At 33.7% G+C, this 13,548-nt stretch overlaps 2 protein-coding genes and 1 non-coding gene across 4 annotated transcripts; 1 reads left to right on the forward strand and 2 right to left on the reverse strand.

Annotated features, from left to right (window-relative positions):
• Positions 1 to 808: 808 nt before the first annotated feature.
• Positions 809 to 4,268, reverse strand: LOC146929992 (uncharacterized protein At5g41620-like). Its single transcript, XM_085701660.1, has 3 exons — positions 3,374 to 4,268; positions 3,170 to 3,274; positions 809 to 2,265 (listed from the first exon to the last, which is right to left on the reverse strand). The coding sequence occupies exons 1-3, from the start codon at positions 3,863 to 3,865 to the stop codon at positions 940 to 942; spliced, it is 1,923 nt and encodes a 640-aa protein (XP_085557786.1). The 5' UTR covers positions 3,866 to 4,268; the 3' UTR covers positions 809 to 939.
• Positions 4,269 to 11,086: 6,818 nt separating this feature from the next.
• Positions 11,087 to 13,298, reverse strand: PSAO (photosystem I subunit O). 2 transcript variants are annotated; one of them, XM_085701667.1, is made up of 4 exons: positions 13,164 to 13,298; positions 13,008 to 13,086; positions 12,554 to 12,733; positions 11,087 to 11,195 (listed from the first exon to the last, which is right to left on the reverse strand). In XM_085701667.1, exons 1-4 carry the CDS (start codon positions 13,222 to 13,224, stop codon positions 11,099 to 11,101), a joined length of 417 nt encoding a protein of 138 aa, XP_085557793.1. In that variant the 5' UTR covers positions 13,225 to 13,298; the 3' UTR covers positions 11,087 to 11,098. The 2 variants fall into 2 exon arrangements, with proteins under 2 accessions (XP_085557793.1, XP_085557792.1); XM_085701666.1 differs by having other exon boundaries at positions 12,554 to 12,736.
• TRNAQ-CUG (transfer RNA glutamine (anticodon CUG)) lies at positions 11,302 to 11,373 on the forward strand. Its single transcript has one exon. It is a non-coding gene; the product is annotated as a tRNA-Gln (tRNA).
• Positions 13,299 to 13,548: the final 250 nt, after the last annotated feature.

Here is a 13,548-nt window from a genome sequence, read left to right on the forward strand (position 1 = left end):
TGGAAAGGTTTCAAACCACTTGAAATAAAATTTGAGGATTGTTTTTGTTTATGTGTGATCTGCTGATTTACCTAATAAAAAAACTAGACATGCAATCAAGATATAGAAAAACCTTTGTTTATACTGTGTATTAGGTAACTGAATAGATTGAAGTGGTCTCCTAACAAGTGTAAATGTCCTTTCTTATTTTCACAACTCATGTGCTTGTTCTCTAAGAGGGGTAACCTTGGCGTAACTGGTAAAGTTGTTGTCATGTGGCTGCACTTTAACCTGCATTTTACGAATACTTTTTTTTTTCTTTCTGTTATTTCTTCATCATAAACACCACTTTACTATGAACAATTCCGAGGGGAGGGGTAAAAATGGAAATAGGGGAGTTTAATAGGTGTAGGTGTCCACCTATAAAAATTCTTGTTGCTGTAAAAACACAATTTGAGTGGCCCACTTACACATGGTTGATCCAAAGATCCAAACGGAGGCTACATAAGATTACAGAATTCAAATTTGAATAGTTGTATAGAGTTGGAACTATCCTATAATAATGTTATCTATCACATGCTGTCCACAATCAATACTTGCTTCATTTAAAATCACAACCATACATCTCAAATATAATTGAGTCCCTATAATTTTCTTTAGGTAGTAGAGTCCTTTGTTCTTATTTCATTTGTATGTAACCCAAAATGCTACATTATTATTTTTTCTTTTGGAACTATTAAGGAAATCACATGTGTAGTGGCTACTCAATAATTTTCATGCCGGTGGATCAAACAACTTGTTCAATATGTACATGTTTGTTTCTTGCTGCTTTAACAAATATATCACAATTCACATATTACCAATGATAAGTTTTGAACATATTCAATACATGAAAGACAACATTTACAATTTGGAACAAAAATAAAAATAATAGGCACTATCAATGATAATAAGTTACTACTAACTATCACTATCTAAACTCTTTAAGTAACATTTTGATTTTCTTCCTTCAGCTTCTTGCTTCAAATTTTCACCCTCAAAGACAAGAAGAGAATTTTCTCTTGCTCTTTCACTAGTACACTGCAAAGGTAACTGATTATCATTTCTCTGAACATGATTAGCACTTGAAATAGACCTATTGCTTGGAGTTCCGTCCTCATCGTCTTGTATCCGAGCTCGAGAGAGAAATTCAATTGAACTATCGGGACGAGAATGATCTTGACCTTCTTGAATATTGGTATCCAAATCCCTCTTCTTGAAACTGGAATTTCTCTTGTTGAAGCAAATACTTCCCCATTGAATTCTCTCATAAGATTTCCTCCCTGTACTTTCTTTGTCAGTTGAAACTCTTTTTGAATCTTTTTGACCATCCTTTTCGCTTGGATAACTCCATTCTGATCCTCTATTGCCGTTATTCATGTTCAATTCAATGGATTGGAGATCACTGTCGTCCTCATCCGAGTCATTATGTCCTTCAAACTCTGCATTTTGGAATCTCTGACAAACTTTGTTGAAATAAGACTCGAGATCGTTGAATTTTGTAGACTCCGGAGAAGCATCCCCATTTTCTTCATCTCTAGTTCTCATAAAGTCTTCAAGCTCATTTCTCAGCTTTTCTACAAAATCATTTTTCTCCTCAAATTGATACTTAGCCTCTGAAAGCTTCATTTGGACTCTCTCCTCGCGCAAAACATCTGCTAACTGAAGCATTTCCCTCTCTTTTTCCACTTCTTCACGAACTTTAACCGACTCCTTTTTCATTTCCTCCACCAGCGCTCTGTCTTCCCCAATACCTCTAGCTAGTTCATCACAAATTTGCTCGAGTATCTCTTTAGCACGTTTCTCCCTTTCAAGCTCTTCACATACTTTCAGCTGTGAAGCTTTTACACTAGCCATTTCTAGGGCAATCTTCTTATTCAACCTTTCAGTTTGTTTCCTTAACTTCTTCTCCACTGTAAGCTCTTCAGCTACATTTTTAACGGCATCGTGAATTTTTTCTTTTTCTCTGCTTTTCCATGCAGCCTTTTCTTCTGCAAAACGCTTTACCATATACTCAATGTCGTTCTGGTTAGAGTTCGAGCGCTCATCTTGTATAAGTTTGTCAAGTAGGCCGCAAACCCGATCAAGCTCACTTCCGAGAGCCAAGGTGAGGGCCATTGTCGATGATTGCTTCTCTCTATGACACATTTGATTTAAAACCTTAAGAATCTTCTTCGATGTCGATAGACTACTTCTAGCTTCCTTCAGATGGCTCTTCACTCCAACCGCGCATTTGCCACTATTCTTCTGCATTTCAAATTTTAATTGTAGTTCAGTTCTATCCTTGCCAACCACCAAAACATGTAATTTTAAATTAATTAGTCAGATCTACCTATATATTTTGCCTGCTGTTACTTTTTCAATTGAAATGATACATGAAACAATGCAAAAGAAATATCATACTACTAGATCAGAGTGAATAATAGTGACAGTTTAATCTTAAAAAATGATGAGATCAGTGATTTCTGAGGAGCCATGAGGTCATGGTTATTAATTACTAGTACTTTCAATTTCAAACCAATGCACCTGAAAAGCTACTAAAAATTAATTTTATTGTAAGAAAATAGGTTCTCTCAAATAAATATCTAACGGTCTCAACTCTCATGGAAACTACGTGTGTTAAATGCCATTATTGCAGTCCATCTTCCTTTTCAACTACTACAAATTAAAGCCCCCAAATTTTGACACAAAAAAAGGTTGAATAACTAGGTTGATGATTATGAAAATGATGGGCCAATTTTTATTTTCTTTTTGTTAACCATGTTATTGCCGTGAAGTATTCATCGACTTTGCCAATGATTAATCTCTATCAGGAAACTTGGTTGGCCACGTTTAGTGAAGTTCTATCCACAAGACTTGAATTTGAAACCTTGCTTAAGGGATCCCAGTCCAGTTCCACTCATACAAGCGTAATATTGGACCAGTATGATATGCTCACCACATTTCTAATTTAGATATGTTATTTGAAAATTAAATGACATCGTATGTGTTTATCTCTCTCTCTTTTACTTTTATCTGCGACAACTATGATGCATTTCAATAGTACACATACAAATTAAAGAACAGTGTATTTGACATCAAAACTTTGATATACAAAAATAATTTCTCTTTCTAATTAGTATGACAAATTTACTTACTATAAACACTCTACCTCATTTAAACTAACACTGATATGAGCGTCCACACCAGAACGAAGTGGATGAGATAACCCTGACACTGTTCTTCTGTAACCATCACTTTCAAATCCTTTCATTCTCTGCATAATCAAAAGCAAAACAAGAATCAGACAACTTCATACAAGACCAAATAACACAATACAAAATGAAAAAGTAAACTTTTTTTCATAGAAATTTACCTCTGAAATAGGACTGTTACATGGATCTGACATAGGTGGCCTCAACAAACCTGATCTAGAAAAGCTCTTAGCTTTTTCTCTGCTTCTGTTACTTGTTTCCTTGCAGCTTCTCATTTGCTCAACTTCAAAGTCCTTCTTGACCCTTGAAGGATGCAAATCATTGATTTCCCACAAAGAAGCAGCAAGTTTTCTTGCTGAAACAGAAACCTCCTTCTCTTTATCTTTGCAGGGTAACCCTGAAGCTGTAGAATACAAAAGATGTTGTGTAGTGTTCTCCATAGAAGGTGAAGATGTAGTACTAGTCTTCCACAGTGGAACTGGTGTGGTGGACCCTCCTTTCTTTCCAGCCAAAATAGCTCTCTTGAATCTGTATCTTCTAGCCAAGGAAGATGAAGATGAGGATGAACAGTTTCTCTTCCTGATTTTGTTGTGTGAAATCTCTCTAAGACCTTCTTTAAGGTTATTGTTTGTTTGATTATGACAAGAGGACATGTTGATGAAAATTGTGTGTGGAATTTGAAGTAACCAAGTTTAAGATTTACATGAAGATTTGGACATGTGATAGGTGATAGTTGTTACCATCATATACTTACTTTTTGTGTTTTTTTTCAATGTTGTTTTTGTAAGATGCATATGAAAGAAAAGTGGGTCATGAAAGATTTCTTCTTCTTCTTCTTTACAGCTTTTTCTCTCTTGTGGTGTGTTATATGATGTTTGAAGGAGTAAAGAAATTTGGAACATGCCAAAAAATGGAAAGAAAAGGAAACTACATGTGCTGAGAATGAGAGAGTCTTGTGAGAGGGAAAGAAAAAGTGAGAAATTTTGGTCACTTTTGGTGAAAAAGTAAGAGAAATCTTGTGAAGGGGAAGAGTGTAAACGGTTTAGTTTAATGGTTATTTTGATTCGTTAGAAAAGTCCCTTAAAAAGACGGAAAGAGAGGATTTGGCAGACACGTGAGAGCAGGTGCATTAAATGAGGGACATGCATGTGTTTTTTCTAGGTTCATAGAAATGTTGATCCATACTAGCATGTGGTGTGAGTGTGTGTGCAAATAATTATATTGATATTAGGTAGTATTATTGACTTGATTCTTTGTATTGCATTTGATTCACTCCACTATGATACTAAATTTATATTATATTTACTCCGTTTTGATGATATTGTTCGAGTCTCTTTTACTTTAATCAGATGTATTAAGTTTGATTCATGTCTTAAAAGTACAGTAATGTTATAATCTTTGAAGGAGAACTTTGTCGTTTTTGTGATCCTACTCAGATCAAAGAATTAGTATCTACAGTTGTACATAAAATATATCCTGATTTTTAAATAATTTGTATTATTTGTTAAAAAAAAAAAGGAATGTGTATTATATTTGAATGGGTCATGTTAACTTGTGCCCTTAGGGCACATGTTAAGCATTAATGTCATTCTATTAATGGTAAAAATTTATTGAAAAAAGATTATATTAAACATTTTGACCAATAAATTAACACAATTTCCGATACATTATTTCTATTAGTGGAATTCTTAACATGTGCCCTAAAGGCACAAGTTAACATTTCCCTATTTGAGTTAATCAGTTCCTTGTCCCTCATCTCACCTGGAATGTTCCTCAAATCTGTCATCATTTCATCTGTCACAGCGTTTTCTTGTCATTAGTCCTCGAAGACATAAATTTATTCTAATAAGTACTACTCCCTCCGTCCCGGTTTAATTGACCTACTTTGATTTTTCACACAGATTAAGAAAAGTGTATAAATAAAGGGGAAAGTGAAATATATTGTATTGGGAATGATAAAAGTAGTATTATTTAGTGTTATATTGTATTGGGAATGATGAAAGTTGTATTGAAAATTGAAATGGGTCAGTTATTTTGGGACACTTTTTTTTAGAAAATAGGTCAGTTATTCCGGGACGGAGGGAGTATAATTTATAAGATCAATCATATCAAACTTTTTTAATAATTCCAATTTCCAAGATGATTAATTTGTAACTTAAAGGCTAATCATTGTCACGTGTCATATATAGATGCATTGTGAATACTACTAGTATTTTTTTTTTTGTTTTTGAGAGAGTGAATGCTAAATTATTAGTACTAGTAATCTTAACTTAATGGGTTCTAACACATGGATGATTAATTGTTTTCGTATTTGAAGGGCAGAAAAACTAGGGTTTTATTTTTTATATGATAAACAACTTCATTCAATTGCTAAAGTATGGATTACAAGCAAACAGTGTAGGGACATTCCTCGATATCAAAACAAGGATATTCAGAAGGCATGTGCTAAATAATCCCTTCATTCATCCAAACAAACAAATTGTTATTATTCTAGCAGAGTAGGGACCTGGATCCAGTAGTTGGAACTATCTCAAAATCACACTGTCATGTAAACTGTCATTTTTTATTTTTATTTAAGAGCAAATGATTGTATTCTGACTTTGACAAATTTGATCTAAAATATACGGTTAATTTTAGTTTTAAATTCGCAAATTTGATTTGGGAGATCGGAAGTCATATGCAAATTTTAGTTTAAAATACCTAGTTTGAATTTGGATAATCCAATCTTGATTGAATAACTGTCGATGATACAAATGCGTGAATATAAAGAATTTTTTACTGCAAGGGAGCTTGGTTGAAGTTTACAATAACCACTTCTATTGGTAGTCCACTATATGGACCGATACTTGTGAATTGTCCAAAATATAAACGCAATCGATGTTAAGTTTACGGTTGGGTTTTGAGACACATACATTTGCATCTTCTTATTTTTGTTAAATTAACTATGATCAGGCCACTATTTTAAACACTACAATGAAGAGAACCGTAACTTTTTAATTATGAAAGCTTATGATCCGAACAAGATCGAGAATTTGGCTACAAAGAAGATCGAACATCTCATTGTATGTTGATGATCAGTGGTACCAATAAGCATTATGGCATCAAGTAATTGTGCGGTGAAAAATTGTAAACATTTCAAGAGGTACTTATAAAAGGATTGAGGGATTTTGAGGAGTTGGGACGTTAGTTTTTGAGATCGTAACGATAGAAACGTCTCCTTGACCTCCTCCTTTGTCATGGCCTCTGGATAATTGTCTCTGTTGGCTATTGTTGGTTTGATGGAGAAGTTTTGATCAAATTTTGACCTTTTACTTGGAATAAGTTTTTCATGGATTGGGCTTAGACCTAATACGAAACTGTTGAGTCGCGATGGGACCAAAACCATCTTCCACTTGAACACCTTATCATGAAGATTTTCGACATAAGGAGTCAGACGAACCTTTGGACTCGGTGCAACCGTACAAGTAAGTTTGAGGATCATCAACATTTAATTCAAAGTAGCCGCGCAATTGAGTTAGATACCACATATTTACCCAAAATAAGGTATTGAGTTTATGGATCATCTCATTTATAAAATGTTCAACCCCACTTTTTTGAATAACATTGAATTTATAACTCACCTTCCTTCACAACAAAAACAACTTATATAGGTGAATCATTTTCAAATTTCAAACCAAATTTGAACTACCACAATACAAAATAGTACAAGCTTGTCATCAACAAGTCACCGACTTCCTTCACAAACAGATTGGAGAGAGAAGAGAAAAAAAGAACACCTGGTGGGGCCCTAACAAACGGCTCAATATGTTTAAGCAAATCCAATGGTCATTAATGCATCAATAGTTCATACTGCATGAGGGGCCCCACCATGGTTTATTTTGCCCGTTCTTATTAATATTCTTTCACTGAAATAGGAACATACGGTGTGGTTACATAAGGACATTTGGCCGTTATGTCTGGAAGTATATGCGGCAATATACACGGCTATTATATTAACAACAATTGTTCATGGGCCAAGCAGCTTTTAATGTTTACATTACTGCTTGCTATGTTGATATTGCCTATGATTCAGATCCATTGTATACTCCTCAGATATACCCCGCAAGGACAGAACTGAAGAAACCTTTTTGTAGGGAAAGGAAAATAAGAAGTTGGGACCTCTTGTTTCATTTGGAGGGAAAATGACAAAAAAATTAAGGGGAGGAAGGAAATATAGGAACCAACCGAGATTTGCTGCTATAGACCGTGACTGCACGCATTCACATAGTCAGTCGTTATGTAATCGTTTGATTGAGATCAGACAGTTCAGATTCAATTTTTAAAGAAAATCAAGATTTGCTTTAGACGCCAACTAATCTCTAAAGTTATCACTAATGCATAGTTTGAGTTAGCTATATTGAAAGGTTTTAATCTCGAGAAGAAAAATAGATTCTGATAGGGAGTAAGAAACTAATCTGTTACGGGTCAAACTACAACAAAGGCTTTCGATCCAAGCACTCACAAGAGTGAAAAGCCCAAACGTGTGACTAGAAAGCCTGTTTGGTGGTCTGATTATAATTAAGTCACTTTAGACTTTCTTTCCTTATACTTTCTTTCATTTTGACATCCAAACAAAGCCTTAGTTATTAAGTTTCTAGAATGTTGTTACTATATTTCAATTTTTCTGCCTATGGTATTCCACAAATATAGGGACTGAATTGGCTTTATAATCCAATCTTTGAGAATGAAATAAACATGAATAAAGTTGATCTAATTCCTTATCTGATATTCTGCTTTCCTATCTTAATTTGTTGATACCGCAGGTTCTCAAATTTTCACTTGAAACACCACCCTAACATTGGTGCTTTCGTTGAGAGTTGGACCATGAAAGGTTACCTATATTTTGGATTAAGGTGTTCCACCGAATACTTATAGGTGAGTGAAGCCGCAAAAAAAAAAAGAGGGCTATCATCGGGCCAGTGTTGATAGAGTGAATGTTGTCGTAGATGTCGGCTATTAAAGGACGTGGCAACCTTAGGAGTCCCATATCGAGTAGATAAAAGTGTGTGACGTTGTACTTAAGCCATAAGGCTCTCCAACCTGATAAACTAGTCTTTTTGGTTTGGGCTCTCCTCATAGGCTTAAGTCATAACAATTAGTGCTTTCGTTGAGAAATTCCTAACCCTAACGTCGCTTGATGATTTGTGAAGGAAGGAGGACCAAAACAGAGTTCCAACACACGTGTGAAGGTGTCCCAAGAGTTAAGGTCATGGAATTACGTTGTTCGTCGAGTCGAGACCGAGCTGCATCTCACGCATCTCACCAAACCAATAATATTTTAATAAGTTTATAACCAAGATTTTCGGAAGGATTTGGTCTTTGAGAAAATGCTCATAATTCTTAAGAAATGTAATCTTAAGGAGCCTAAGACTCTAATTTAGAACTTAGGATTAAGATCATTTTCCTTGTTGAATTTTCTCAATACTCATGCATGCAATTGAATCTTTCTTCTTTTGTCTTTAATGTGATACTTGTCTTAAAAATTATTTCTATCTAAAATTACTTGAGGACTAGCAATGGTTCAAGCATAAGGGAGTTTGATAACTACTTTATTGTTTTGTTTTGTAAGGTTATATTTTTATCTAGTGAGGTTTGTTTAATAATGTTTTGTTTAGTAAGGTTTATTCCATAAACTCATGTTTTGTGCTTTTCCTTTTGGCAGTTGAATCATCTTTGGGTAATTTCCATTCAATTTAAGGCTAATGAGTGTATTGCACGTATATTGTTATGCTTGGCATATAAATAGGCTTAGGCTTCTTTGGCTTGATACCTCTTACCACCGAAAACCTCTTGTACTTGTATTGTTGTTTTAATAGAGTTTTCTTATTTTTACTTTTTACATTCTCTTTATTTTGTTTAGGTAGCTCATTCTCTTTATTTTTACTTGATGATTGAATAGTCTACTTTAGTCTTGAGGTCATGAAAGTATTCTTATGAAAAATTCTATAATCTTTATTTCTTTCTTTTGCGTAAGAAATGCATTTACCTAATCTAGTTTTATAGTACTTAATCAAAATCTTAGGCAACCCTCCGATAAGTGAAAGCGAACGAAGGTTGCTGGAAAAATAAAGCTAGACAAAAAGTTTGAAGCGTGAGAATATCCTACAATATTTTGGGATGTAAAAATGGATATTCGGGTTTAATGGGTCTCACTAACAAGTAAACCATGAGAATAAAGAGTCTTGTTTACGAGACACTTCTTTATTGTTAGAGATAGAGTAAATGATACGAAAGAGAATACCTCATCCTTAGACATGTATTTCTAAGACAAAAGAAAGGAAATAGGAACCTGGGGTGTTGGTTTTAATGATGAACTCCATAATTATGAGACATTTTTCATCATTGAATATTTCCAAAACAAAGACCAGATCATTTTTCAATCATCTTACATTCTATATAAAATCCAAAATGATTTCTTTATTTGCATACTTAGCAAAGAGAAAGATTGCCATGAGATTCATACGTTCATGTAGAAATTATATTTTATCACGACGATAAAATTGTGCACTTGACATTACATATGCAACCTGATATTAGAGCTTTGTACTCCCCTGGTTATTGTTGCCTTTGAAATTAAATCTCAGGATAGGTTGTGATAGGATCCAATATGAGAGGGTGTTTTGAGTAATTAGTAGGTAGTTAGTTAAGTTTAAGTAGATTATTAGTAAGTTGTCCATGAGGATTATGATTAAATAATAAGAGACCCATTAAGGTTAAATACTAGAATGTTCTCTTTATTTGTATATAAAGGGGAATTCTTAAGAGTTTTGGAGTATGAAAGATTGAGTTTTCTGTTCAGGGCCAGAGTATGATTCCTCTTTGAGTTGTGTCGGAGTAGTTAGAGAATCTCTCTTCTACTATTTTATTATTTCCGCTCATATCAATAAAACCCTATTGATAGGATCCAATATGAGAGAGGGTGTTTTGAGTAATTAGTAGGTAGTTAGTTAAGTTTAAGTAGATTATTAGTAAGTTGCCCATTAGGATTAGGATTAAATAATAAGAGGCCCATTAAGGTTAAATACTAGAATGTTCTCTTTATTTGCATATAAAGGGGAATTCTTAGGAGTTTTGGAGTATGACAGATTGAGTTTTCTGTTCAATGCTAGAGTAGGATTCATCTCTGAGTTGTGTCGGAGCTTTGCTCTGGGAGTAGTTAGAGAATCTCTCTTCTACTATTTTATTATTTCCGTTCATATCAATAAAGCACCCTATTTTCTTTAATCACTATTTGTTTCTTCTTTTGCCTTATTGTTTGTTCATTGGTAGGATCCTCTAGGTTCCTATCAAATTGGTCCGACCTACCGGATCTTAAGTATCACCGCCTCCCGTTTTGTCACCCATTAATCAAAACCAGCCAGAAACCTAAGCCAACACACAAACCCTTTTCCTTTCACTATTGAGCCATATCCAGAAAACTTACTAATAATCTACTTAAACTTAACTAACTACCTACTAATTACTCAAAACACCCTCTCATATTGGATCCTATCGGGTTGTTACTTCTTTAACATGTTACTTTTTGATAAGTTGTTACTTAGATTAGCCTGTGAAAAAATTGCAAAACAAAAAGTTGGGGAGTTGATAAACAACTGATACAAATAATAATTTACAACATTCATTATGAAGACAATATTACACCAATTTTTCCTAGTACGATAGAAAAGGTGCCAAGTGTTCTACAAGGTTTTTTTTTTTTACTCATGGTAGTAGATTACAAGGCTGAAAGTAATATAAAGGGAAAAGAAATTAATAACAGACCATAAGTTATTATGAATCAAAAATGAGAAGTACACCTCAGTTTAATTCATAGTAATAATAACTTATGAATTGAAGTTGTTATGATTTCATTTCTGAAAGTAATCCTCAGTCCTTCCTTTGAAACCAATTTGGCCAAAAGTGAGAGAGATGAATAGTCCAAGGTGCCAACAGATCAGCCATAACCTGTTCAATTCATCAAGTTTATCTTAGATACATTTTTATGTCTAATCCAAAAAATATATTAAAATACTAAGTTTAAATAGTTTCAGTCGGTAAAATTCAACACAACGGTTCCATGGTCTAGCGGTTAGGACATTGGACTCTGAATCCAGTAACCCGAGTTCAAGTCTCGGTGGAACCTTTTTTTTAATTAAGGATTATTTGTGTTCCCACTCTTTGATTTTTATAATTTGTCATTAGCATATTATTCAAAATTAAAAAAATATATATATGTTTTGGTTTCATAGACAAATAAAATACTGTAAGCACCTATACTTTATGGATTTAATTTTTTTTTCCTAACAATTTATGGATTTAATTTGTATTCATAGCTGTGCCAAAATGGTGTAAAAAAATTTGTTCATACATCAAGTCACATATCACTATGTATATATTTGTAAAGGTATCTTACAAACTAATTTTACAGAGTGATATTATATCCTCATTTGATCGAATACTTTGTGTAAAATAAATTTATATTGTTGATATATATCATTCAATCTTAAAATTTATCAGAGTTGATTAAATTTTTTAAAAAAAGTTATAAAAAACGTAAAATAATTAAACTCTGTAGATATTTTCTGTTTTATATATCTTTCATGAATTGAAATTAGAATATGTGTACCGTGAGCATAGCTCAGTTGGTAGGACAATGCATTATTATATGCAGGGGTCGGGGTTCGAACCCCGGACATCCCACTTATTCACCTTAGCCATTAGGCTACCGGGGCCAGGGTTCGAACCCCAGACATCCCACTTATTCATCTTATATGGTGAATTCTAGCCATTAGGCTACCTGACAAAAAAATAAAAAATAAAATATGCAACACTCAACTACTAACTAAGTTTTCTTTTTTACTAAGACAAGCTCACAAGACCCAAACACCTTCCTTCAAAAAGACCCACCACATTCCACTTCATACTTTCATTACTTTTATTTTTGTTAACTCATAGCTTAATTTCTCATCTATGATCTCACTTTATTACTATAATTATTTTCATTATTATTATTGTTTTAATTGGCTGAACTTGGTAGTTCAAGCATGTGACATAAATAGGGACATTAAGGTATTGAAAGGTTCTTTGATGTGTGCAAAAAGAAAATTATATCCTTATTTTAATTATCTATTAGACAATGAAAGAAGTAAAACTCATGCGGTCGAATCCTCTAGATGCCAATAATTTATATATTTGATCATTCCTTACATGGTTTTGTTCCGATTTAGACGGTAGGATTGATCACTCGAATTAGTCAATAGAATACCGACTTAAATAAATAAAATGAACGAATCAAAATAAGATGTGTGATGAAAATGACTAACCAGAAGGGTGAAGTAAGAGCAGGAGGAGTAGGGAAGTGAGCAAGTTCAGTGCCAATGCTATCAAAGAAAAGTCCAGTCAGACTTTTACCATCTATAGCTGGTATGCTTGATGGTGCCAACCAACCTATCAACCCAAATCCAATCACATTGAAATCCCTCCTCAGCCAATCCCTTTGGAAGCTACTATACACCATATGCCATAACATGCCATAACAATTCACAAAATAATGTCACAATTTATTTATCATCACAATTCTATAGTGCATAAGTAAAATACTTGCTGCATAAGTAAGATAGTGTTGTATCGTGCATAATAAGTGATCATATTTCACGTGATTAAACGGTATGATTTATTGATCAAATGATAAAAACAAACTTGTGCATAGTAGAACGCATACTTCACTTTCCTATACTATAAAAACCATATAAAAACCAATCTTATAGTAAAAATTACCATGTAACTCTCCCACCATTTCCAAGTGCCATAGCTTGCTTCAAAGGATTCCTAGCAATCACTTGAGGTTTCACAAATCCTACAAACAAATTACAATTAAAATAAATACAAACATATCACAAAATCATGTTTATTATATGTTAATGATCATGATACCTGAGGTGAGACGTGAAGCACCAGCCATTCCTAGGACGGTTGGAAAGGTTGTTGCTGCCATTTTAGTTGTAATCTATGATTTTAGTGTTGACAATGCAAAGAGATATGAATCAGATATGTGTGCAAAGTAGTGGTGGTTTTTGTGGTTCCAACTATTATTATTGTTTTCTACGATAACTTTGAATCCTTCCAAATAAAATAAGATTGGGTTTGGATTGCGTTTTCGTGGATGTGCTAGTTACTCAATGACATTGTGCCACATTGGAGAATTTGGGATAAAGTAGGGTCTACATTAATCCCTTGATTGGTCACTCCTTCGAGCAAGGATTGCCAAATAGGATTCACGATCCTTTTCATGTTAAAACTAAAATCTAAAAAAATGAGG

The sequence above is a fragment of the Medicago sativa genome, chromosome 4 (assembly GCF_051527215.1).
Source record: "Medicago sativa cultivar Bolivia chromosome 4, Bolivia_mono, whole genome shotgun sequence".
In the NCBI taxonomy this organism is placed as follows: Eukaryota; Viridiplantae; Streptophyta; class Magnoliopsida; order Fabales; family Fabaceae; genus Medicago; species Medicago sativa.

Coding starts and splice junctions, on each gene's coding strand:
- LOC146929992 (XM_085701660.1), bottom strand. CDS start 3,865: ATGTCCTCTTGTCATAATCAAACAAACAATAACCTTAAAGAAGGTCTT. Junction 3,275..3,373: donor GTAACAGTCCTATTTCAGAG/GTAAATTTCTAT, acceptor TTGATTATGCAG/AGAATGAAAGGATTTGAAAG. Junction 2,266..3,169: donor TCAGTGTTAGTTTAAATGAG/GTAGAGTGTTTA, acceptor TTTGAAATGCAG/AAGAATAGTGGCAAATGCGC.
- PSAO (XM_085701666.1), bottom strand. CDS start 13,224: ATGGCAGCAACAACCTTTCCAACCGTCCTAGGAATGGCTGGTGCTTCA. Junction 13,087..13,163: donor TGCTTCACGTCTCACCTCAG/GTATCATGATCA, acceptor ATTTGTTTGTAG/GATTTGTGAAACCTCAAGTG. Junction 12,737..13,007: donor AATGGTGGGAGAGTTACATG/GTAATTTTTACT, acceptor TATGGTGTATAG/TAGCTTCCAAAGGGATTGGC.